The following is a 27,032-nucleotide window of genomic DNA, read 5'->3' as shown; positions in this document are numbered from 1 at the left end:
ATACAACTACTATAATACTACTACTACTACTACTATAATACTACAACTACTACTACTACTACTACTATAATACTACAACTACTACTACTACTACTACTATAATACAACTACTACTACTACTACTACTATAATACAACTACTACTACTACTATAATACAACTACTACTACTACTATAATACAACTACTACTACTACTATAATACAACTACTACTACTACTATAATACAACTACTACTACTACTACTACTACTACTACTACTACTATAATACTACTACTACTACTACTATAATACAACTACTACTACTACTATAATACAACTACTACTACTACTATAATACAACTACTACTACTACTATAATACAACTACTACTACTACTATAATACAACTACTACTACTACTACTACTACTACTACTACTACTATAATACTACTACTACTACTACTACTATAATACAACTACTACTACTACTATAATACAACTACTACTACTATAATACAACTACTACTACTACTACTACTACTATAATACAACTACTACTACTACTACTACTACTATAATACAACTACTACTACTACTACTACTACTACTACTACTACTACTACTACTACTACTACTACTATAATACAACTACTACTACTACTACTACTACTATAATACAACTACTACTACTACTACTACAACTACTACTACTACTACTACTACTACTATACTACAACTACTACTACTACTACTACTACTATAATACAACTACTACTACTACTACTATAATACAACTACTACTACTACTACTACTATAATACAACTACTACTACTACTACTACTATAATACGACTACTATATGACTCTGTGTTCTATGTTCTCCACAGTCCAGGGAGTGTGTGGATCAGTTCTCTCTCCCAGACCGGGTTCTTTGCCTCCACAACCGCTGGAAAGTTCTGTACGCTGGCCTAGCTAACGGCTCCGTGGTCACCTTCAGCATCAAGGTCAGAACCAGATCACCGTCTAACATAGAACATTCTGTTCTAGAACCGTCACTAGAACACATTCTGTTCTAGAACACATTGTAGAACCGACAATAGAACACAGTCTAGAATGCATTGAAATCTAGAACACATTCTAAAATACACTTTAGAACCCAACTATAATTAAAGCATTATGGAACCACCTCAGTCACCACCAAAGGCAGTTGGTCAAACACATTTTGAGATGTTATTTGTATTTCCTGTGTTGTTCTTGTTCAGACCAACAAGCAGCTGGATGTGTTCGAGTGTCACGGGCCGCGGGCGGTGAGTTGCCTAGCGACAGCCCAGGAAGGAGCTCGCCGCATCCTATTGGTCGGGTCCTACGACAGCACCATTAGCATCCGGGATGCCAAGAGTGGCCTGTTGCTACGGACTCTCGAGGGACACACCAAGACAGTGCTATGTATGAAGGTCGTCAATGACCTGGTCTTCAGTGGCTCCAGTGACCAGTCGGTCCATGCACACAATATACACGTGAGTTATTGAAATAAAATATTCACTTTGGTTTCATGTTTATCTACATTTTGTTTTCTATAGAAGTTGGCAATTAGAAGTCATTCTGATGAATATTGGTTGATTTAATTGGCCTATTGGTTGATTTAATTGGCCTGGGCGTGTCTCTCCGTGTGTTAACCATTTGGGCTGTTGCGGTCATCTTATTAACCATCAAATCAGATGATATCTCAAAGTGCTGTACAGAAACCCAGCCTAAAACCCCAAACAGCAAGCAATGCAGGTGTAGAAGCACGGTGGCTAGGAAAAACTCCCTAGAAAGGCCAAAACCTAGGAAGAAACCTAGAGGAACCAGGCTATGTGGGGTGGCCAGTCCTCTTCTGGCTGTGCCGGGTGGAGATTATAAACCTAGAGGAACCAGGCTCTGAGGGGTGGCCAGTCCTCTTCTGGCTGTGCCGGGTGGAGATTATAACAGAACATGGCCAAGATGTTCAAATGTTCATAGATGACCAGCATGGTCAGATAATAATAATCACAGTGGTTGTCGAGGGTGCAGCAAGTCAGCACCTCAGGAGTAAATGTCAGTTGGCTTTTCATAGCCGATCATTAAGAGTATCTCTACCTCTCCTGCTGTAGAGATGGCTGGCTACCCAAAACGTTTGACCCAAATTAAACACACATGTCACATGTTTCCTGTAGTCTCTAATCTGGTCTCTAATCTGGCCACAGGTTTCCTATGGTCTCTAATCTGGCCACAGGTTTCCTATGGTCTCTAATCAGGTCACATGTTTCCTATGGTCTCTAATCTGGACACAGGTTTCCTATGGTCTCTAATCTGGCCACAGGTTTCCTATGGTCTCTAATCAGGTCACATGTTTCCTATGGTCTCTAATCAGGTCACATGTTTCCTATGGTCTCTAATCTGGCCACAGGTTTCCTATGGTCTCTAATCTGGCCACAGGTTTCCTATGGTCTCTAATCTGGCCACAGGTTTCCTATGGTCTCTAATCAGGTCACATGTTTCCTATGGTCTCTAATCTGGACACAGGTTTCCTATGGTCTAATCTGGCCACAGGTTTCCTATGGTCTCTAATCAGGTCACATGTTTCCTATGGTCTCTAATCAGGTCACATGTTTCCTATGGTCTCTAATCTGGCCACAGGTTTCCTATGGTCTCTAATCTGGCCACAGGTTTCCTATGGTCTCTAATCTGGTCACATGTTTCCTATGGTCTCTAATCTGGCCACAGGTTTCCTATGGTCTCTAATCTGGCCACAGGTTTCCTATGGTCTCTAATCTGGCCACGGGTTTCCTATGGTCTCTAATCTGGTCACAGGTTTCCTATGGTCTCTAATCTGGCCACATGTTTCCTATGGTCTCTAATCTGGCCACATGTTTCCTATGGTCTCTAATCTGGCCACAGGTTTCCTATGGTCTCTAATCTGGCCACGGTTTCAGGTTTCCTGGTCACATATGGTCTCTAATCTGGCCACAGGTTTCCTATGGTCTCTAATCTGGCCACAGGTTTCCTATGGTCTCTAATCTGGCCACAGGTTTCCTATGGTCTCTAATCTGGCCACGGGTTTCCTATGGTCTCTAATCTGGCCACTGGTTTCCTATGGTTTCTCTAATCTGGCCACAGGTTTCCTATGGTCTCTAATCTGGCCACAGGTTTCCTATGGTCTCTAATCTGGCCACAGGTTTCAGGTCTTAATCTGGCCACAGGTTTCCTATGGTCTCTAATCTGGCCACAGGTTTCCTATGGTCTCTAATCTGGCCACAGGTTTCCTATGGTCTCTAATCTGGCCACAGGTTTCCTATGGTCTCTAATCTGGCCACAGGTTTCCTATGGTCTCTAATCTGGCCACAGGTTTCCTATGGTCTCTAATCTGGCCACAGGTTTCCTATGGTCTCTAATCTGGCCACAGGTTTCCTATGGTCTCTAATCTGGCCACAGGTTTCCTATGGTCTCTAATCTGGCCACAGGTTTCCTCTAATCTGGTCACAGGTTTCCTATGGTCTCTAATCTGGCCACAGGTTTCCTATGGTCTCTAATCTGGGTTTCCACAATCTGGCCACAGGTTTCCTATGGTCTCTAATCTGGCCACAGGTTTCCTATGGTCTCTAATCTGGCCACAGGTTTCCTATGGTCTCTAATCTGGCCACAGGTTTCCTATGGTCTCTAATCTGGCCACAGGTTTCCTATGGTCTCTAATCTGGCCACAGGTTTCCTATGGTCTCTAATCTGGCCACAGGTTTCCTATGGTCTCTAATCTGGCCACAGGTTTCCTATGGTCTCTAATCTGGCCACAGGTTTCCTATGGTCTCTAATCTGGCCACAGGTTTCCTATGGTCTCTAATCTGGCCACAGGTTTCCTATGGTCTCTAATCTGGCCACAGGTTTCCTATGGTCTCTAATCTGGCCACAGGTTTCCTATGGTCTCTAATCTGGCCACAGGTTTCCTATGGTCTCTAATCTGGCCACAGGTTTCCTATGGTCTCTAATCTGGCCACAGGTTTCCTATGGTCTCTAATCTGGCCACAGGTTTCCTATGGTCTCTAATCTGGCCACAGGTTTCCTATGGTCTCTAATCTGGCCACAGGTTTCCTATGGTCTCTAATCTGGCCACAGGTTTCCTATGGTCTCTAATCTGGCCAATCTGGCCAGGTTTCCTATGGTCTCTAATCTGGCCACGGGTTTCCTATGGTCTCTAATCTGGCCACAGGTTTCCTATGGTCTCTAATCTGGCCACGGGTTTCCTCTAATCTGGCCATTTCCTATGGTCTCTAATCTGGCCACGGGTTTCCTATGGTCTCTAATCTGGCCACGGGTTTCCTATGGTCTCTAATCTGGCCACGGGTTTCCTATGGTCTCTAATCTGACCACAGGTTTCCTATGGTCTCTAATCTGGCCACAGGTTTCCTATGGTCTCTAATCTGGCCACAGGTTTCCTATGGTCTCTAATCTGGCCACAGGTTTCCTATGGTCTCTAATCTGGCCACAGGTTTCCTATGGTCTCTAATCTGGCCACAGGTTTCCTATGGTCTCTAATCTGGCCACAGGTTTCCTATGGTCTCTAATCTGGCCACAGGTTTCCTATGGTCTCTAATCTGGCCACAGGTTTCCTATGGTCTCTAATCTGGCCACAGGTTTCCTATGGTGTCTAATCTGGCCACAGGTTTCCTATGGTCTCTAATCTGGCCACAGGTTTCCTATGGTCTCTAATCTGGCCACAGGTTTCCTATGGTCTCTAATCTGGCCACAGGTTTCCTATGGTCTCTAATCTGGCCACAGGTTTCCTATGGTCTCTAATCTGGCCACAGGTTTCCTATGGTCTCTAATCTGGCCACAGGTTTCCTATGGTCTCTAATCTGGCCACAGGTTTCCTATGGTCTCTAATCTGGCCACAGGTTTCCTATGGTCTCTAATCTGGCCACAGGTTTCCTATGGTCTCTAATCTGGCCACAGGTTTCCTATGGTCTCTAATCTGGCCTATGGTCTCTAATCTGGCCACAGGTTTCATATGGTCTCTAATCTGGCCACAGGTTTCCTATGGTGTCTAATCTGGCCACAGGTTTCCTATGGTCTCTAATCTGGCCACAGGTTTCCTATGGTGTCTAATCTGGCCACAGGTTTCCTATGGTCTCTAATCTGGCCACAGGTTTCCTATGGTCTCTAATCTGGCCACAGGTTTCCTATGGTCTCTAATCTGGCCACAGGTTTCCTATGGTCTCTAATCTGGCCACAGGTTTCATATGGTCTCTAATCTGGCCACAGGTTTCCTATGGTCTCTAATCTGGTCTCTAATCTGGCCACAGGTTTCCTATGGTCTCTAATCTGGCCACAGGTTTCCTATGGTCTCTACTCTGGCCACTGGTTTCCTATGGTCTCTTATCTGGTCTCTAATCTGGTCATATGTTTCCTATGGTCTAATCTGATTATTTAGTGGTATGGATCTCTCTCTCTCTAGACTGGAGAGTTGGTGCGTATCTATAAAGGACATAGTCATGCTGTCACAGTGGTGGCCATCCTGGGGAAGGTGATGGTCACTGCCTGTCTTGACAAACTGGTCCGCGTCTACGAGCTACAGGTCAGTCTCCTCTCTCCAACCCACGGTAGAGCTGGTAGCCATGTGTCTGTCCCACCACATTAAAGCCAGACTGTAAACTAACCAGTTTATTTTTATGCCGTAATTAATGCTCTGAATTTGATCTAACCCCCCCCCCCCACAGTCACATGATCGTCTGCAGGTGTACGGTGGACACACAGACATGGTGATGTGTATGGCAATCCACAAGAATATGGTGAGTCCTCTGTCCTCAGTCCCAAATCTATGTGCTACAGGTCAGTTCCCTCTCTCTCAAGTCAGTCCCCCCTCTCTCAAGTCAGTCCCCCCTCTCTCAAGTCAGTCCCCCTCTCTCAAGTCAGTCCCCCTCTCTCAAGTCAGTCCCCCTCAAGTCAGTCCCCTCTCTGTTCAGTCCCCTCTCTCTCTGTTCAGTCCCCCCTCTCTTTCATTAAAACATGGCTGGTGGAACGTAACGTATCAGATGATTACCGATGTTCATCTGTGTTTCAGATCTACACTGGTTGCTATGACGGCAGTGTGCAGGCGGTCAAACTGAACCTGATCCAGAACTATCACTGTCGGGTAAGACTAACTTCCTCTTCCTGTCTGGCTTTCTCTCCTGCCAGTGGCATGGCTGTTCTCTGATCTAACTCCCCCCCCTGTCTCTTCTCTCCTGCCAGTGGCATGGCTGTTCTCTGATCTAACTCCCCCCCTGTCTCTTCTCTCCTGTCAGTGGCATGGCTGTTCTCTGATCTAACTCCCCCCCCCTGTCTCTTCTCTCCTGCCAGTGGCATGGCTGTTCTCTGATCTAACTCCCCCCCTGTCTCTTCTCTCCTGCCAGTGGCATGGCTGTTCTCTGATCTTTGGAGTGATGGATCACCTCCAGCAGCACCTGCTCCATGACCACGCCTCTCCCAACACACAGAACCTCAAGTGTCGATGGAAGAACTGCGATGAGTATTTCACCGCTCGCAACGGCTCCAAGCAGGTATGGCATTGAGTGTTCCTACACAAGACATAGACTGTAACATACGGATGGTTATAGGTCGTATTAGTGGGTCAGAGGTAGAGCTGTGATGGTTATAGGTCGTATTAGTGGGTCAGAGGTAGAGCTGTGATGGTTATAGGTCGTATTAGTGGGTCAGAGGTAGAGCTGTGATGGTTGTATTAGTGGGTCAGAGGTAGAGCTGTGATGGTTATAGGTGGTATTAGTGGGTCAGAGGTAGAGCTGTGATGGTGGTATTAGTGGGTCAGAGGTAGAGCTGTGATGGTAGTATTAGTGGGTCAGAGGTAGAGCTGTGATGGTTATAGGTCGTATTAGTGGGTCAGAGGTAGAGCTGTGATGGTTGTATTAGTGGGTCAGAGGTAGAGCTGTGATGGTGGTATTAGTGGGTCAGAGGTAGAGCTGTGATGGTTATTAGTGGGTCAGAGGTAGAGCTTATGTGGTGGGTCAGAGGTAGGCTGTGAGGTTATAGGTCGTAGCAGAGGTAGAGCTGTGATGGTTATAGGTCGTATTAGTGGGTCAGAGGTAGAGCTGTGAGGTTAGTGCAGAGGTAGAGCTGATGGTTATAGGTATTAGTGGGTCAGAGGTAGAGCTGTGATGGTTATATTAGTGGGTCAGAGGTAGAGCTGTGTGGGTCATGGTTATTAGTGGGTCAGAGGTAGAGCTGTGATGGTTGTGATTAGTGGGTCAGAGGTAGAGCTGTGATGGTTATAGGTGGTATTAGTGGGTCAGAGGTAGAGCTGTGATGGTCAGAGGTAGAGCTGTGATGGTTATAGGTCAGAGGTAGAGCTGTGATGGTAGTGGGTCAGAGGTAGAGCTGTGATGGTTGTATTAGTGGGTCAGAGGTAGAGCTGTGATGGTTGTATTAGTGGGTCAGAGGTAGAGCTGTGATGGTTGTATTAGTGGGTCAGAGGTAGAGCTGTGATGGTTATAGGTGGTATTAGTGGGTCAGAGGTAGAGCTGTGATGGTTATAGGTGGTATTAGTGGGTCAGAGGTAGAGCTGTGATGGTTATAGGTGTATTAGTGGGTCAGAGGTAGAGCTGTGATGGTTGTATTAGTGGGTCAGAGGTAGAGCTGTGATGGTTATAGGTATAGGTCAGTATTAGTGGGTCAGAGGTAGAGCAGAGGTGTGGGTCAGAGGTGAGCTGTGATGGTTGGTGGTATTAGTGGGTCATAGGTGTGATGGTTGTATTAGTGGGTCAGAGGTAGAGCTGTGATGGTTGTATTAGTGGGTCAGAGGTAGAGCTGTGATGGTTATAGGTCGTATTAGTGGGTCAGAGGTAGAGCTGTGATGGTTATTAGTGGGTCAGAGGTAGAGCTGTGATGGTTATAGGTCGTATTAGTGGGTCAGAGGTAGAGCTGTGATGGTTATAGGTCGTATTAGTGGGTCAGAGGTAGAGCTGTGATGGTTATAGGTCGTATTAGTGGGTCAGAGGTAGAGCTGTGATGGTGGGTCAGAGGTAGAGCTGTGATGGTTATAGGTGGTGGGTCAGAGGTAGAGCTGTGATGGTGGGTTAGTGGGTCAGAGGTAGAGCTGTGATGGTTATAGTGGGTCAGAGGTAGAGCTGTGAGTGGGTCAGAGGTAGAGCTGTGATGGTTGTATTAGTGGGTCAGAGGTAGAGCTGTGATGGTTATTAGGGGTCTGTGATGTAGAGCTGTGATGGTGGGTCAGAGGTAGAGCTGTGATGGTTGTATTAGTGGGTCAGAGGTAGAGCTGTGATGGTGGTGGGTCAGAGGTAGAGCTGTGATGGTTGTATTAGTGGGTCAGAGGTAGAGCTGTGATGGTTATAGGTATTAGTGGGTCAGAGGTAGAGCTGTGATGGTTATAGGGGTCAGATTATGTGGTGTCAGAGGTAGAGCTGTGATGGTTATGGGTCAGAGGTAGAGCTGTGATGGTAGTGGTGGGTCAGAGGTAGAGCTGTGATGGTTATAGGTCAGAGGTAGAGCTTAGGTGGTGGGTCAGAGGTAGAGCTGTGATGGTTATAGGTTGTATTAGTGGGTCAGAGGTAGAGCTGTGATGGTTGTATTAGTGGGTCAGAGGTAGAGCTGTGATGGTTGTATTAGTGGGTCAGAGGTAGAGCTGTGATGGTTGTATTAGTGGGTCAGAGGTAGAGCTGTGATGGTTGTATTAGTGGGTCAGAGGTAGAGCTGTGATGGTTATAGGTGGTATTAGTGGGTCAGAGGTAGAGCTGTGATGGTTATAGGTTGTATTAGTGGGTCAGAGGTAGAGCTGTGATGGTTATAGTGGTCATTGTGATGGTTAGTGGGTCAGAGGTAGAGCTGTGATGTGATGGTGGGTCAGAGGTAGAGCTGTGATGGTTGTATTAGTGGGTCAGAGGTAGAGCTGTGATGGTTGTATTAGTGGGTCAGAGGTAGAGCTGTGATGGTTATAGGTGGTATTAGTGGGTCAGAGGTAGAGCTGTGATGGTAGTATTAGTGGGTCAGAGGTAGAGCTGTGATGGTGGTGGGTCAGAGAGCTGTGAGAGCTTAGTGGGTCAGAGGTGGCTGTGATGGTTTTAGTGGGTCAGAGGTAGAGCTGTGATGGTTATAGGTATTAGTGGGTCAGAGGTAGAGCTGTGATGGTTATAGGTAGAGCTGTGATGGTATTAGTGGGTCAGAGGTAGAGCTGTGATGGTTATAGGTGTGTGGTATTAGTGGGTCAGAGGTAGAGCTGTGATGGTTGTATTAGTGGGTCAGAGGTAGAGCTGTGATGGTTATGTGATGGTTGTATTAGTGGGTCAGAGGTAGAGCTGTGATGGTTATGGTTAGGTCAGAGGTAGAGCTGTGATGGTTGTATTAGTGGGTCAGAGGTAGAGCTGTGATGATGGGGTCAGAGGTATAGGTTGTATTAGTGGGTCAGAGGTGTGAGAGCTGTGATGGTTATAGGTCGTATTAGTGGGTCAGAGGTAGAGCTGTGATGGTTATAGGTCGTATTAGTGGGTCAGTGGTAGCGCTGTGATGGTTATAGGTCGTATTAGTGGGTCAGAGGTAGAGCTGTGATGGTTATAGGTCGTATTAGTGGGTCAGAGGTAGAGCTGTGACGGTTATAGATTGTATTATACTTTTTGTGAGAGCCAGAAATCTTGCTTGTTTGTAGGTGACTAAATACTTATTTTCCACCATCATTTGCAAATAAATTCATTATAAATCCTACAATGTGATTTTCTGGTTTTTCTTCCTCATTTTGTCTGTCATAGTTGAAGTGAACCTAGGATGAAAATTACAGGCCTCATCTTTTTAAGTGGGAGAACTTGCACAATTGGTGGCTGACTAAATACTTTTTTTTGCCCCACTGTAACCGTTCGAATAGCAACAAAAATCCATTCCATTGCATGAGCCACGCCAGGTCAAATCATTAGAATGTACATCATACGTTACCATGGAAATGATTGCATCACAATACCAGTGTGTTTCTGTCTCCTGCCTTTACAGGGGGCTCCAAGGCACATGCTGCAACATGTTGAGGAGGAGTGGAGTGGACCAGCCCACCCCTGAGGGAGTCTGGAGTGGACCAGCCCACCCCTGAGGGAGTCTGGAGTGGACCAGCCCACCCCTGAGGGAGTCTGGAGTGGACCAGCCCACCCCTGAGGGAGTCTGGAGTGGACCAGCCCACCCCTGAGGGAGTCTCACGCTCCTAACCCCCCCCCTTAATTCCCATATTGGGGTGACCCAGTCTATAAGGTCACCTGGTTGAACCTGAATGATGAGCGTATCAGTGAAACAGTGGGGTGATTCAGCTTGGTGCCAGGTGACTACTAGCCTGAGAACCAGACCTGTTTGGTGCTAACGTTCCACTTCTTGCCAATGTTAGGCATTGACGAGGAGTGGCAATGAGTGGAATGATAGCACAAAACCGACTGGTATCCAGGCTAAGTTGACCATCCATACCAGAGGATAATGATGATGATGAATCTGTGGTTTTGTTATGAAAGGAGAGATGTGTTCTAGTTCTAGAACCAACTAGAACACATGTCTTCCTCTCCATGGTTCTCTCATGAATAAATGAACACCGCTTAATGTCAGTTGCCTTGAACCACTGACCAAATAAGACAAAGGAACACAGGACTGACTGACTGACTGTTCACCAAGCAAAGAAACCAGGTCTGAAAGAGTCATTGTTATGTTTTCTATTCAAATGACTGCAAATACATTTTAAAAATGAATCCAACCCTCAGTTTTATAAAGACAAATGTTTTCCACTGTATGTTTTGTTTTGGAGGGACGTCGGGGTGCTAGTGTCTTGGTGTGTTGAGGGACGTCGGGATGCTAGTGTCTTGGTGTGTTGAGGGAAGTCGGGATGCTAGTGTCTTGGTGTGTGGAGGGACGTCGGGATGCTAGTGTCTTGGTGTGTTGAGGGACGTCGGGATGCTAGTGTCTTGGTGTGTTTGGAGGGACGTCGGGATGCTAGTGTCTTGGTGTGTTGAGGGAAGTCGGGATGCTAGTGTCTTGGTGTGTTGAGGGAAGTCGGGATGCTAGTGTCTTGGTGTGTTGAGGGAAGTCGGGATGCTAGTGTCTTGGTGTGTTGAGGGACGTCGGGATGCTAGTGTCTTGGTGTGTTGAGGGAAGTCGGGATGCTAGTCTCTTGGTGTGTTTGGAGGGAAGTCGGGATGCTAGTGTCTTGGTGTGTTGAGGGAAGTCGGGATGCTAGTGTCTTGGTGTGTGGAGGGACGTCGGGATGCTAGTGTCTTGGTGTGTTGGAGGGATGTCGGGATGCTAGTGTCTTGGTGTGTTTGGAGGGAAGTCAGGATGCTAGTGTCTTGGTGTGTTTTGGAGGGAAGTCGGGGTGCTAGTGTCTTGGTGTGTTGAGGGAAGTCGGAATGCTAGTTTCTTGGTGTGTTGAGGGAAGTCGGGATGCTAGTGTCTTGGTGTGTTGAGGGAAGTCGGGATGCTAGTGTCTTGGTGTGTTTGGAGGGAAGTCGGGATGCTAGTGTCTTGGTGTGTTTGGAGGGACGTCGGGATGCTAGTGTCTTGGTGTGTTGAGGGAAGTCGGGGTGCTAGTGTCTTGGTGTGTTGAGGGACGTCGGGATGCTAGTGTCTTGGTGTGTTTGGAGGGAAGTCAGGATGCTAGTGTCTTGGTGTGTTGAGGGAAGTCAGGATGCTAGTGTCTTGGTGTGTTTGGAGGGAAGTCTGGATGCTAGTGTCTTGGTGTGTTTGGAGGGACGTCGGGATGCTAGTATCTTGGTGTGTTGAGGGACGTCGGGATGCTAGTATCTTGGTGTGTTGAGGGACGTCGGGATGCTAGTGTCTTGGTGTGTTGAGGGAAGTCGGGGTGCTAGTGTCTTGGTGTGTTTTGGAGGGACGTCGGGATGCTAGTGTCTTGGTGTGTTGAGGGACGTCGGGATGCTAGTGTCTTGGTGTGTTGAGGGAAGTCGGGATGCTAGTGTCTTGGTGTGTTGAGGGACGTCGGGATGCTAGTGTCTTGGTGTGTTGAGGGAAGTCGGGATGCTAGTGTCTTGGTGTGTTGAGGGAAGTCGGGATGCTAATGTCTTGGTGTGTTGAGGGAAGTCGGGATGCTAGTGTCTTGGTGTGTTGAGGGACGTCGGGATGCTAGTATCTTGGTGTGTTTGGAGGGAAGTCGGGGTGCTAGTGTCTTGGTGTGTTGAGGGAAGTCGGGGTGCTAGTGTCTTGGTGTGTTGAGGGAAGTCGGGGTGCTAGTGTCTTGGTGTGTTGAGGGACGTCGGGATACTAGTGTCTTGGTGTGTTGAGGGACGTCGGGATACTAGTGTCTTTGTTGCGACTCTTCTCTTGGTTTGTTTTTGTCCCAACCTCTTTGGATACAGCTGTGATTCACTCATACATCAGACTTGGCTAGCTTTAATGATGTCATGACCTAGATTTTTCTGGGACATATTTCGGTGCAATGGAGTGTAATTTCAGGCGTTTTAAGAAGTAAAAATTGTATAAAAAAATAAAAAAAAAAAAAAAATGGTCTGTTTTTGAGAGTGATGTCTCATTTTGATAAACTTGTCACTAGATCCCCCCTCACTGCCATATATTTTTCTTAGTTTATTTTAACAGGGGTTTTTATCTTAGTCTTGATCTTTTTCTTTCTGGCATTGAGTGTGGTTGGTCCTTGATATTTTGGTGTTTGTTGAAGGACAGTGTAAAGTGTCTGAGATTGCCATTTGAAAATGTGGTTTTGCAGTGATGAGGAACTGAGACATACTAGTGTGTGTTCTGGTGTCGGTTCTAGAATGTGCTCTGGTGTCGGTTCTAGAATGTGCTCTGGTGTCGGTTCTAGAATGTGCTCTGGTGTCGGTTCTAGAATGTGCTCTGGTGTCGGTTCTAGAATGTGCTCTAGAATGGGTTCTAGAATGTGCTCTGGTGTCGGTTCTAGAATGTGCTCTGGTGTCGGTTCTAGAATGTGCTCTAGAATGGGTTCTAGAATGTGCTCTGGTGTCGGTTCTAGAATGTGCTCTGGTGTCGGTTCTAGAATGTGCTCTGGTGTCGGTTCTAGAATGTGCTCTAGAATGGGTTCTAGAATGTGCTCTGGTGTCGGTTCTAGAATGTGCTCTGGTGTCGGTTCTAGAATGTGCTCTAGAATGGGTTCTAGAATGTGCTCTGGTGTCGGTTCTAGAATGTGCTCTGGTGTCGGTTCTAGAATGTGCTCTGGTGTCGGTTCTAGAATGTGCTCTGGTGTCGGTTCTAGAATGTGCTCTAGAATGGGTTCTAGAATATGCTCTAGTGTCGGTTCACTGTGTTCCAATGCGTGAACAGGCGTTTATGTTGTGTAAGTTAATCTGTCATCATTAAAGACAGACGTGAGAGAAATTCAAAATAATCACTTTGTTCGTTTTTTTTTCCTGAATGAGTGAGTTTGTACTTACCAGCAATTGTTGGATATTGCTGTGCATCTTTTGTGGAACTCCTACAGTATATGGGTGTTGTTGTTTTATAAAAATAGGGTGTACCTATTCCACAGTAAGTAAGGGTTTTGTTTTGAAATACGGACGTTTGTGTAGAGATGTAGATGGTACAGAGATGGTGTGTTGAGGGGTTGAAGAACCCAGAGGAACAGAATCAGGATCCACCCCCCCCCATGCCATACCCCCTGATGACACACACATCACACAAATTAAGCTGATACGTTGATCCATCATGCCTCTTTTATTTTTCTCTTTTTTTTTCAAACAGTTTTGTTTTTCTTTTATAGTATTATAAAACACGTTTTAAAAATGTAAATTGTAATCCATGTGAAGAAGAGGACGAGTTAAACCGATGTTGTCGATGTAACGCTCCTTATCCGTGTAGTGGCAGCTCTGGGGTTATCCGTGTAGTGGCAGCTCTGGGGTTATCCGTGTAGTGGCAGCTCTGGGGTTATCCGTGTAGTGGCAGCTCTGGGGTTATCCGTGTAGTGGCAGCTCTGGGGTTATCCGTGTAGTGGCAGCTCTGGGGTTATCCGTGTAGTGGCAGCTCTGGGGTTATCCGTGTAGTGGCAGCTCTGGGGTTATCCGTGTAGTGGCAGCTCTGGGGTTGTACATGGTGCTGTTGTAGGTGTGTGTGTGTGTGTGTGTGTGCTGAGGTGAGATCTCATCGACTTCTGTTCAACCGGCGATCTTTAACAGCCGCATCCTCCTTGAGAAGACATACCTCCCAGACGTGTGTAACCCTCTTCCTCTGTTATTTGAGGGGAAAACATACAGTCGTCCTCTAAACCTGACATTCCTGAGTTTTCTTTGACGAGTTTGTGTTTTTTTTTTTGTTCTTGCCCGAACGGTTGTGAACTTGTTTGTTATTTTAAAGAAAATGTTACATAAAAAACCTGGAGAGAAAACAATTCTGTGGCCTTTTTGGTTTTCTGTCTTTCATCTGTAGTTGTGTTAAATATTGTCTTGAACTGAACTGCATTCAGACCCAGCAGCCGTTTTAGCTAAATTCAACTGATTTTACTGTTTCTACATTCTTAATAAAGCATGAATAAAACAAACAAAAACAGTCCAACCAATAACTACACAATTATTTATTGGGTTAAAAAAAAAAAAAAAAAAATGCATTACACTCATTTGACCAAAACTTTTAATAGGAAACCACAACAAGTCCAACCCATAGTCATATTCACAACTCCACATGTTGAACCCACCCTGTAGGGAGCTCTTCAACGGGCTAGGGAGGCTCCTGCCTGGTCCTGGTCGTACAGCGGAAGGGGAAGGGTGGGGGGTGTTCTTGGCAGGTTCTGTCTGTCCCATTCTGCGTCTCATCCATCCATTGGTAGGACTGGCAGACGAACAGATTCGTTCCGGTTCCCACGGACCAACCAATCCGGTGCTGAGTCAGGAAGTCGAACAGATTTGATTCGTTCCGGTTCCCACGGACCAACCAATCCGGTGCTGAGTCAGGAAGTCGAACAGATTTGATTCGTTCCGGTTCCCACGGACCAACCAATCCGGTGCCGAGTCAGGAAGTCCAAGACTGAAGGAAGGGAGCACTGGTCCTTTTCCAACATCTCCAGTTCATCCATTGGCCATGAGAGGGCCGTGGTCTTCACTGGAGCGATTTGGAGAAGGGGCTTGACAGTACATCGTGTCAGGGTGGGTTATCAAATGTAATGGGGTGGTAGGTGGTATAGGGGAGACATCGAGGATGGTATAGGGGAGACGTTGAGGATGGTAGGTGTTGGGGAGACGTTGAGGATGGTAGGTGTTGGGGAGACGTTGAGGATGGTAGGTGTTGGGGAGACGTTGAGGATGGTAGGTGGTATAGAGAGACGTTGAGGATGGTAGGTGTTGGGGAGACGTTGAGGATGGTAGGTGGTATAGGGGAGACGTTGAGGGTGGTATAGGGGAGACGTTGAGGATGGTAGGTGTTGGGGAGACGTTGAGGGTGGTATAGGGGAGACGTTGAGGATGGTAGGTGTTGGGGAGACGTTGAGGGTGGTATAGGGGAGACTTTGAGGATGGTAGGTGTTGGGGAGATGTTGAGGATGGTAGGTGGTATAGGGGAGACGTTGAGGATGGTAGGTGGTATAGGGGAGACGTTGAGGATGGTAGGTGGTATAGGGGAGACGTTGAGGATGGTAGGTGGTATAGGGGAGACGTTGAGGGTGGTAGGTGGTATAGGGGAGACGTTGAGGGTGGTAGGTGGTATAGGGGAGACGTTGAGGGTGGTATAGGGGAGACGTTGAGGATGGTAGGTGGTATAGGGGAGATGTTGAGGATGGTAGGTGGTATAGGGGAGACATCGAGGATGGTAGGTGGTATAGGGGAGACGTTGAGGATGGTAGGTGGTATAGGGGAGATGTTGAGGATGGTAGGTGGTATAGAGAGATGTTGAGGATGGTAGGTGGTATAGAGAGATGTTGAGGATGGTAGGTGGTATAGGGGAGATGTTGAGGATGGTAGGTGATATAGGGGAGACGTTGAGGGTGGTAGGTGGTATAGGGGAGACGTTGAGGATGGTAGGTGGTATAGGGGAGACGTTGAGGGTGGTATAGGGGAGACGTTGAGGGTGGTATAGGGGAGACGTTGAGGATGGTAGGTGGTATAGGGGAGACGTTGAGGATGGTAGGTGGTATAGGGGAGACGTTGAGGGTGGTAGGTGGTATAGGGGAGATGTTGAGGATGGTAGGTGGTATAGAGAGATGTTGAGGATGGTAGGTGGTATAAGGGAGACATCGAGGATGGTAGGTGGTATAGGGGAGACGTTGAGGATGGTAGGTGGTATAGGGGAGATGTTGAGGATGGTAGGTGGTATAGAGAGATGTTGAGGATGGTAGGTGGTATAGGGGAGACATCGAGGATGGTAGGTGGTATAGGGGAGATGTTGAGGATGGTAGGTGGTATAGAGAGATGTTGAGGATGGTAGGTGGTATAGAGTGACGTTGAGGATGGTAGGTGTTGGGGAGACGTTGAGGATGGTATAGGGGAGACATCGAGGATGGTAGGTGGTATAGGGGAGACGTTGAGGGTGGTAGGTGGTGTATAGGGGAGACGTTGAGGGTGGTAGGTGTTGGGGAGACGTTGAGGATGGTAGGTGTTGGGGAGACGTTGAGGATGGTAGGTGTTGGGGAGACGTTGAGGGTGGTAGGTGTTGGGGAGACGTTGAGGATGGTAGGTGTTGGGGAGACGTTGAGGATGGTAGGTGGTATAGAGAGATGTTGAGGATGGTAGGTGGTATAGAGAGATGTTGAGGATGGTAGGTGGTATAGGGGAGACGTTGAGGATGGTAGGTGGTATAGGGGAGACGTTGAGGATGGTAGGTGGTATAGGGGAGACGTTGAGGGTGGTAGGTGGTATAGGGGAGACGTTGAGGATGGTTGGTGTTATAGGGGAGATGTTGAGGATGGTAGGTGGTATAGGGGAGACGTTGAGGATGGTAGGTGGTATAGGGGAGATGTTGAGGGTGGTATAGGGGAGACGTTGAGGATGGTAGGTGGTATAGGGGAGACGTTGAGGATGGTAGGTGGTATAGGGGAGATGTTGAGGGTGGTATAGGGGAGACGTTGAGGATGGTAGGTGGTATAGGGGAGATGTTGAGGATGGTAGGTGGTATAGGGGAGACGTCGAGGATGGTAGGTGGTATAGGGGAGGCGTCGAGGGTGGTAGGTGGTATAGGGGAGATGTCGAGGATGGTAGGTGGTATAGGGGAGACGTCGAGGGTGGTAGGTGGTATAGGGGAGACGTCGAGGGTGGTAGGTGGTATAGGGGAGACATCGAGGATGGTAGGTGGTATAGGGGTGGTATAGGGAGACGTCGAGGATGGTAGGTGGTATAGGGGAGACGTTGAGGGTGGTAGGTGGTATAGGGGAGGTGTCGAGGATGGTAGGTGGTATAGAGGAGACGTTGAGGATGGTAGGTGGTATAGGGGAGATGTTGAGGATGGTATAGGGGAGACGTCGATGGTGGTAGGTGTTGGGGAGACGTTAAGGATGGTAGGCATAACGAAGGAACCTATTCAGTAGGTAGGGTAGGTGAGGGTTGGAGTAGTGTAAATAAAACTGAATATTTTAAGAGATATTCAATGGGTTATGGAGTGGTGGGTCTGTGAGGTATGAAGACAGAAAAAGAGAGGTTGTGTGTTTGATGCCTGAGAGAGAGAACGGTACATCTGGTAAGGAGTGGGGTGTGTTAAAAAAAAAACATGGCCGACTCAGAAGAGACTGATGTTTCAGCAATACTGGGACATGGTCAGGAGAGGAAATTAGAGAAGCCTGAGACCTAGAGAGAGGGAAGAGGATAAGGATGGCTATCTGGTATGGACTGGTAGGTAGCTGTCTAATGTGAGGACTGGACTGGTAGGTAGCTGTCTAATGTGAGGACTGGACTGGTAGGTAGCTGTCTAATGTGAGGACTGGACTGGTAGGTAGCTGTCTAATGTGAGGACTGGACTGGTAGGTAGCTGTCTAATGTGAGGACTGGTAGGTAGCTGTCTAATGTGAGGACTGGTAGGTAGCTGTCTAATGTGAGGACTGGACTGGTAGGTAGCTGTCTAATGTGAGGACTGGACTGGTAGGTAGCTGTCTAATGTGAGGACTGGACTGGTAGGTAGCTGTCTAATGTGAGGACTGGACTGGTAGGTAGCTGTCTAATGTGAGGACTGGTAGGTAGCTGTCTAATGTGAGGACTGGACTGGTAGGTAGCTGTCTAATGTGAGGACTGGACTGGTAGGTAGCTGTCTAATGTGAGGACTGGACTGGTAGGTAGCTGTCTAATGTGAGGACTGGACTGGTAGGTAGCTGTCTAATGGGAGGACTGGACTGGTAGGTAGCTGTCTAATGTGAGGACTGGACTGGTAGGTAGCAGTCTAATGTGAGGACTGGTAGGTAGCAGTCTAATATGAGGACTGGTAGGTAGCAGTCTAATGTGAGGACTGGTAGGTAGCAGTCTAATGTGAGGACTGGACTGGTAGGTAGGTAGCAGTCTAATGTGAGGACTGGACTGGTAGGTAGCTGTCTAATGTGAGGACTGGACTGGTAGGTAGCTGTCTAATGTGAGGACTGGACTGGTAGGTAGCTGTCTAATGTGAGGACTGGACTGGTAGGTAGCAGTCTAATGTGAGGACTGGACTGGTAGGTAGCAGTCTAATGTGAGGACTGGTAGGTAGCAGTCTAATGTGAGGACTGGTAGGTAGCAGTCTAATGTGAGGACTGGACTGGTAGGTAGGTAGCAGTCTAATGTGAGGACTGGACTGGTAGGTAGCTGTCTAATGTGAGGACTGGTAGGTAGCTGTCTAATGTGAGGACTGGTAGGTAGCTGTCTAATGTGAGGACTGGTAGGTAGCTGTCTAATGTGAGGACTGGACTGGTAGGTAGCTGTCTAATGGGAGGACTGGTAGGTAGCTGTGTAATGTGAGGACTGGACTGGTAGGTAGCTGTCTAATGGGAGGACTGGACTGGTAGGTAGCTGTCTAATGTGAGGACTGGACTGGTAGGTAGCTGTCTAATGTGAGGACTGGTAGGTAGCTGTCTAATGGGAGGACTGGACTGGTAGGTAGCTGTCTAATGTGAGGACTGGACTGGTAGGTAGCTGTCTAATGTGAGGACTGGTAGGTAGCAGTCTAATGTAAGGACTGGACTGGTAGGTAGTTGTCTAATGTGAGGACATAAAGTTCTGCTCTGTTCTTCATGTGGGATGGGTCTCACCTGGGAGGACATCCGGCTGAGAAGACCTGTCTGGCAATCTAGGCATACATGGTCAGCTGGAGCCACTGGACATAGAGGAGAGACATAGAGGGGTATTATCAGTTAGGACATAGAGGAGAGACATAGAGGAGAGACATAGAGGGGTATTATCAGTTAGGACATAGAGCAGAGACATAGAGGAGAGACAGAGGGGTAGTATCAGTCAGGACATAGAGGAGAGACATAGAGGGGTAGTATCAGTCAAGACATAGAGGCGAGACATAGAGGGGTAGTATCAGTCAGGACATAGAGGAGAGACATAGAGGGGTAGTATCCGTCAGGACATAGAGGGGTAGTATCAGTCAGGACATAGAGGGGTAGTATCAGTCAGGACATAGAGGGGTAGTATCAGTCAGGACATAGAGGGGTAGTATCAGTTAGGACATAGAGGAGAGACATAGAGGGGTAGTATCAGTTAGGACAGAGAGGGGTAGTATCAGTCAGTACATAGAGGGGTAGTATCAGTCAGTACATAGAGGGGTAGTATCTGTTAGGACATAGAGGGGTATTATCAGTTAGGACATAGAGGGGTATTATCAGTTAGGACATAGAGGGGTATTATCAGTTAGGACATAGAGGGGTATTATCAGTTAGGACATAGAGGGGTATTATCAGTTAGGACATAGAGGGGTAGTATCAGTTAGGACATAGAGGGGTAGTATCAGTTAGGACATAGAGAGACAGAGAGGGGTAGTATCTGTTAGGACATAGAGGGGTAGTATCAGTCAGAACATAGAGGGGTAGTATCAGTTAGGACATAGAGGGGTAGTATCAGTTAGGACATAGAGGGGTAGTATCAGTTAGGACATAGAGGGTAGTATCAGTCAGAACACAGAGGGGTAGTATCAGTTAGGACATAGAGGGTAGTATCAGTTAGGACACAGAGGGGTAGTATCAGTTAGGACATAGAGGGGTAGTATCAGTTAGGACATAGAGGGGTAGTATCAGTTAGGACATAGAGGGGTAGTATCAGTCAGGACATAGAGGGGTAGTATCAGTCAGGACATAGAGGGGTAGTATCAGTCAGGACATAGAGGAGAGACATAGAGGGGTAGTATCTGTTAGGACATAGAGGGGTAGTATCAGTCAGGACATAGAGGGGTAGTATCAGTCAGGACATAGAGGTCTAGTATCAGTCAGGACATAGATGGGTAGTATCAGTCAGGACATAGAGGGGTAGTATCAGTTAGGACATAGAGGGGTATTATCAGTCAGGACAGAGGGGTAGTATCCGTTAGGACATAGAGGGGTAGTATCAGTCAGGACATAGAGGGGTAGTATCTGTTAGGACATAGAGGGGTATTATCAGTCAGGACATAGAGGGGTAGTATCAGTCAGGACATAGAGGGGTTGTATCAGTCAGGACATAGAGGGGTTGTATCAGTCAGGACATAGAGGGGTAGTATCAGTCAGGACATAGAGGGGTAGTATCAGTCAGGACATAGATGGGTAGTATCAGTCAGGACATAGAGGAGAGACATAGAGGGGTAGTATCAGTCAGGACATAGAGGAGAGACATAGAGGGGTATTATCAGTTAGGACATAGAGGGGTAGTATCAGTCAGGACATAGAGGGGTAGTATCAGTCAGTACATAGAGGGGTATTATCAGTTAGGACATAGAGGGGTAGTATCAGTCAGGACAGAGGGGTATTATCAGTTAGGACATAGAGGGGTAGTATCAGTCAGGACAGAGGGGTATTATCAGTTAGGACATAGAGGGGTAGTATCAGTCAGGACAGAGGGGTATTATCAGTTAGGACATAGAGAGGAGACAGAGAGGGGTAGTATCAGTCAGGACATAGAGGGGTAGTATCTGTTAGGACATAGAGGGTTAGTATCAGTCAGGACATAGAGGGGTAGTATCAGTTAGGACATAGAGGGGTAGTATCAGTTAGGACATAGAGGGGTAGTATCAGTCAGTACATAGAGGGTAGTATCAGTCAGTACATAGAGGGGCAGTATCTGTTAGGACATAGAGGGGAGTATCAGTCAGGACATAGAGGGGCAGTATCAGTCAGGACATAGAGGGTAGTATCAGTTAGGACAGAGAGGGTAGTATCAGTTAGGACATAGAGGGGTAGTATCAGTTAGGACATAGAGGGTAGTATCAGTTAGGACATAGAGGGGTAGTATCAGTTAGGACATAGAGGGGTATTATCTGTTAGGACAGAGAGGAGAGACATAGAGGGGTAGTATCAGTCAGGACATAGAGGGGTAGTATCAGTCAGGACATAGAGGGGTAGTATCATTTAGGACATAGAGGGGTAGTATCAGTTAGGACATAGAGGGGTAGTATCAGTTAGGACATAGAGGGGTAGTATCAGTTAGGACATAGAGGGGTAGTATCAGTCAGGACATAGAGGAGAGACATAGAGGGGTAGTATCAGTCAGGACATAGAGGAGAGACATAGAGGGGTAGTATCAGTCAAGACATAGAGGTGAGACATAGAGGGGTAGTATCAGTCAGGACATAGAGGAGAGACATAGAGGGGTAGTATCCGTCAGGACATAGAGGGGTAGTATCAGTCAGGACATAGAGGGGTAGTATCAGTCAGTACATAGAGGGGTAGTATCAGTCAGGACATAGAGGGGTAGTATCAGTCAGGACATAGAGGGGTAGTATCAGTTAGGACATAGAGGAGAGACATAGAGGGGTAGTATCAGTTAGGACAGAGAGGGGTAGTATCAGTCAGGACATAGAGGGGTAGTATCAGTCAGGACATAGAGGGGTAGTATCAGTTAGGACATAGAGAGATAGAGAGGGGTATCATCTGTTAGGACATAGAGGGGTATTATCAGTCAGGACATAGAGGGGTAGTATCAGTCAGAACATAGAGGGGTAGTATCAGTTAGGACATAGAGGGGTAGTATCAGTTAGGACATAGAGGGGTAGTATCAGTCAGAACATAGAGGGGTAGTATCAGTTAGGACATAGAGGGGTAGTATCAGTTAGGACATAGAGGGGTAGTATCAGTCAGGACATAGAGGGGTAGTATCAGTCAGGACATAGAGGGGTAGTATCAGTCAGGACATAGAGGGGTAGTATCAGTCAGGACATAGAGGAGAGACATAGAGGGGTAGTATCTGTTAGGACATAGAGGGGTAGTATCAGTCAGGACATAGAGGGGTAGTATCAGTCAGGACATAGAGGTCTAGTATCAGTCAGGACATAGATGGGTAGTATCAGTCAGGACATAGAGGGGTAGTATCAGTTAGGACATAGAGGGGTATTATCAGTCAGGACAGAGGGGTAGTATCAGTCAGGACATAGAGGGGTTGTATCAGTCAGGACATAGAGGGGTAGTATCAGTCAGGACATAGATGGGTAGTATCAGTCAGGACATAGAGGAGAGACATAGAGGGGTAGTATCAGTTAGGACATAGAGGAGAGACATAGAGGGGTAGTATCAGTTAGGACATAGAGGAGAGACATAGAGGGGTATTATCAGTTAGGACATAGAGGGGTAGTATCAGTCAGGACATAGAGGGGTAGTATCAGTCAGTACATAGAGGGGTATTATCAGTTAGGACATAGAGGGGTAGTATCAGTCAGGACAGAGGGGTATTATCAGTTAGGACATAGAGGGGTAGTATCAGTCAGGACAGAGGGGTATTATCAGTTAGGACATAGAGGGGTAGTATCAGTCAGGACAGAGGGGTATTATCAGTTAGGACATAGAGGGGTAGTATCAGTCAGGACAGAGGGGTATTATCAGTTAGGACATAGAGGGGAGACAGAGAGGGGTAGTATCTGTCAGGACATAGAGGGGTATTATCAGTCAGGACAGAGAGGAGAGACATAGAGGGGTAGTATCTGTTAGGACATAGAGGGGTAGTATCAGTCAGTACATAGAGGGGTAGTATCAGTCAGTACATAGAGGGGTAGTATCAGTCAGGACATAGAGGGGTAGTATCAGTCAGTACATAGAGGGGTAGTATCTGTTAGGACATAGAGGGGTAGTATCAGTCAGGACATAGAGGGGTAGTATCAGTCAGGACATAGAGGGGTAGTATCAGTTAGGACAGAGAGGGGTAGTATCAGTTAGGACAGAGAGGGGTAGTATCTGTTAGGACATAGAGGGGTAGTATCAGTTAGGACATAGAGGGGTAGTATCAGTTAGGACATAGAGGGGTAGTATCAGTTAGGACATAGAGGGGTATTATCTGTTAGGACAGAGAGGAGAGACATAGAGGGGTAGTATCAGTCAGGACATAGAGGGGTAGTATCTGTTAGGACATAGAGGGGTATTATCAGTCAGGACAGAGAGGAGAGACATAGAGGGGTAGTATCTGTTAGGACATAGAGGGGTAGTATCAGTCAGTACATAGAGGGGTAGTATCAGTTAGGACATAGAGGGGTAGTATCAGTTAGGACATAGAGGGGTAGTATCAGTCAGTACATAGAGGGGTAGTATCAGTCAGTACATAGAGGGGTAGTATCTGTTAGGACATAGAGGGGTAGTATCAGTCAGGACATAGAGGGGTAGTATCAGTCAGGACATAGAGGGGTAGTATCAGTCAGGACATAGAGGGGTATTATCAGTCAGGACATAGAGGGGTAGTATCAGTCAGAACATAGAGGGGTAGTATCAGTTAGGACATAGAGGGGTAGTATCAGTTAGGACATAGAGGGGTAGTATCAGTTAGGACATAGAGGGGTAGTATCAGTCAGAACATAGAGGGGTAGTATCAGTTAGGACATAGAGGGGTAGTATCAGTTAGGACATAGAGGGGTAGTATCAGTTAGGACATAGAGGGGTAGTATCAGTCAGGACATAGAGGGGTAGTATCAGTCAGGACATAGAGGAGAGACATAGAGGGGTAGTATCTGTTAGGACATAGAGGGGTAGTATCTGTTAGGACATAGAGGGGTAGTATCAGTCAGGACATAGAGGGGTAGTATCAGTCAGGACATAGAGGTCTAGTATCAGTCAGGACATAGATGGGTAGTATCAGTCAGGACATAGAGGGGTAGTATCAGTTAGGACATAGAGGGGTATTATCAGTCAGGACAGAGGGGTAGTATCAGTTAGGACATAGAGGGGTAGTATCAGTCAGGACATAGAGGGGTAGTATCTGTTAGGACATAGAGGGGTAGTATCAGTCAGGACATAGAGGGGTTGTATCAGTCAGGACATAGAGGGGTAGTATCAGTCAGGACATAGATGGGTAGTATCAGTCAGGACATAGAGGAGAGACATAGAGGGGTAGTATCAGTCAGGACATAGAGGAGAGACATAGAGGGGTATTATCAGTTAGGACATAGAGGGGTAGTATCAGTCAGTACATAGAGGGGTATTATCAGTTAGGACATAGAGGGGTAGTATCAGTCAGGACAGAGGGGTATTATCAGTTAGGACATAGAGGGGTAGTATCAGTCAGGACAGAGGGGTATTATCAGTTAGGACATAGAGGGGTAGTATCTGTCAGGACATAGAGGGGAGACAGAGAGGGGTATTATCTGTTAGGACATAGAGGGGTAGTATCAGTCAGGACATAGAGGGGTATTATCAGTCAGGACAGAGAGGAGAGACATAGAGGGGTAGTATCTGTTAGGACATAGAGGGGTAGTATCAGTCAGTACATAGAGGGGTAGTATCAGTCAGTACATAGAGGGTAGTATCAGTTAGGACATAGAGGGGGTAGTATCAGTTAGGACATAGAGGGGTAGTATCAGTTAGGACATAGAGGGGTAGTATCAGTCAGTACATAGAGGGGTAGTATCAGTCAGTACATAGAGGGGTAGTATCAGTCAGGACATGGAGGGGTAGTATCAGTCAGGACATAGAGGGGTAGTATCAGTTAGGACAGAGAGGGGTAGTATCAGTCAGGACATAGAGGGGTAGTATCAGTCAGGACATAGAGGGGTAGTATCAGTCAGGACATAGAGGGGTAGTATCAGTCAGGACATAGAGGGGTAGTATCAGTCAGGACATAGAGGGGTAGTATCAGTCAGGACAGAGAGGGGTAGTATCAGTCAGGACATAGAGGGGTAGTATCAGTTAGGACATAGAGGGGTAGTATCAGTCAGGACAGAGAGGGGTAGTATCAGTCAGGACATAGAGGGGTAGTATCAGTTAGGACATAGAGGGGTATTATCTGTTAGGACATAGAGGGGTAGTATCTGTTAGGACATAGAGGGGTAGTATCTGTTAGGACATAGAGGGGTAGTATCTGTTAGGACATAGAGGGGTAGTATCTGTTAGGACATAGAGGGGTAGTATCTGTTAGGACATAGAGGGGTAGTATCAGTTAGGACATAGAGGGGTAGTATCAGTCAGGACATAGAGGAGAGACATAGAGTGGTAGTATCAGTTAGGACATAGAGGGGTAGTATCAGTCAGGACATAGAGGAGAGACATAGAGGGGTAGTATCAGTCAGGACATAGAGGGGTAGTATCTGTTAGGACATAGAGGGGTATTATCAGACAGGACATAGAGGGGTTGTATCAGTTAGGACATAGAGGGGTAGTATCAGTCAGGACATAGAGGGGTTGTATCAGTCAGGACATAGAGGGGTTGTATCAGTCAGGACATAGAGGGGTAGTATCAGTCAGGACATAGAGGGGTAGTATCAGTCAGGACATAGATGGGTAGTATCAGTCAGGACATAGAGGAGAGACATAGAGGGGTAGTATCAGTCAGGACATAGAGGAGAGACATAGAGGGGTATTATCAGTTAGGACATAGAGGGGTAGTATCAGTCAGTACATAGAGGGGTATTATCAGTTAGGACATAGAGGGGTAGTATCAGTCAGGACAGAGGGGTACTATCAGTTAGGACATAGAGGGGTAGTATCAGTCAGGACAGAGAGGGGTATTATCAGTTAGGACATAGAGGGGAGACATAGAGGGGTAGTATCAGTCAGGACATAGAGGAGAGACATAGAGGGGTATTATCAGTTAGGACATAGAGGGGTAGTATCTGTCAGGACATAGAGGGGTAGTATCAGTCAGGACAGAGAGGGGTATTATCTGTTAGGACATAGAGGGGTAGTATCTGTCAGGACATAGAGGGGTAGTATCAGTCAGGACATAGAGGAGAGACATAGAGGGGTAGTATCTGTTAGGACATAGAGGGGTAGTATCTGTCAGGACATAGAGGGGTATTATCAGTCAGGACAGAGAGGAGAGACATAGAGGGGTAGTATCTGTTAGGACATAGAGGGGTAGTATCAGTCAGTACATAGAGGGGTAGTATCAGTCAGTACATAGAGGGGTAGTATCAGTTAGGACATAGAGGGGTAGTATCAGTTAGGACATAGAGGGGTAGTATCAGTTAGGACATAGAGGGGTAGTATCAGTCAGTACATAGAGGGGTAGTATCAGTCAGTACATAGAGGGGTAGTATCAGTCAGTACATAGAGGGGTAGTATCAGTCAGTACATAGAGGGGTAGTATCAGTCAGGACATAGAGGGGTAGTATCAGTCAGGACATAGAGGGGTAGTATCAGTTAGGACAGAGAGGGGTAGTATCAGTTAGGACAGAGAGGGGTAGTATCAGTTAGGACATAGAGGGGTAGTATCAGTTAGGACATAGAGGGGTAGTATCAGTTAGGACATAGAGGGGTAGTATCAGTCAGGACATAGAGGAGAGACATAGAGGGGTAGTATCAGTCAGGACATAGAGGGGTAGTATCAGTTAGGACATAGAGGGGTAGTATTAGTTAGGACATAGAGGGGTAGTATATGTTAGGACATAGAGGGGTAGTATCTGTTAGGACATAGAGGGGTAGTATCTGTTAGGACATAGAGGGGTAGTATCTGTTAGGACATAGAGGGGTAGTATCTGTTAGGACATAGAGGGGTAGTATCAGTTAGGACATAGAGGGGTAGTATCAGTCAGGACATAGAGGAGAGACATAGA

At 46.9% G+C, this 27,032-nt stretch overlaps 2 protein-coding genes across 2 annotated transcripts in view; one reads left to right on the top strand and one right to left on the bottom strand.

Moving 5' to 3' along the window:
* Positions 1-14,325, top strand: part of znf106a (zinc finger protein 106a) — a 65,824-nt gene extending 51,499 nt beyond the window's left edge. Inside the window, 7 exon segments of the mRNA XM_065025940.1 lie at positions 869-985; positions 1,244-1,498; positions 5,449-5,568; positions 5,711-5,782; positions 6,055-6,126; positions 6,386-6,532; positions 9,981-14,325. Coding sequence (XP_064882012.1) covers positions 869-985; positions 1,244-1,498; positions 5,449-5,568; positions 5,711-5,782; positions 6,055-6,126; positions 6,386-6,532; positions 9,981-10,043 — 846 coding nt within the window. The 3' untranslated portion in view covers positions 10,044-14,325.
* Positions 14,326-17,234: 2,909 nt separating this feature from the next.
* The window catches only part of capn3a (calpain 3a, (p94)), a 79,590-nt gene continuing 69,792 nt past the window's right edge, over positions 17,235-27,032 (bottom strand). Inside the window, exons 21-22 of the mRNA XM_065025939.1 lie at positions 19,126-19,190; positions 17,235-17,701 (exon numbers count right to left, since the gene is read on the bottom strand). Coding sequence (XP_064882011.1) covers positions 19,164-19,190 — 27 coding nt within the window. The 3' untranslated portion in view covers positions 17,235-17,701; positions 19,126-19,163. The remainder of the gene's footprint in view (positions 17,702-19,125; positions 19,191-27,032) is intronic.

Source organism: Oncorhynchus nerka, linkage group LG12, assembly GCF_034236695.1.
Source record: "Oncorhynchus nerka isolate Pitt River linkage group LG12, Oner_Uvic_2.0, whole genome shotgun sequence".
NCBI lineage: Eukaryota > Metazoa > Chordata > Actinopteri > Salmoniformes > Salmonidae > Oncorhynchus > Oncorhynchus nerka.
This window is presented reverse-complemented; position numbering and strand designations above follow the sequence as displayed.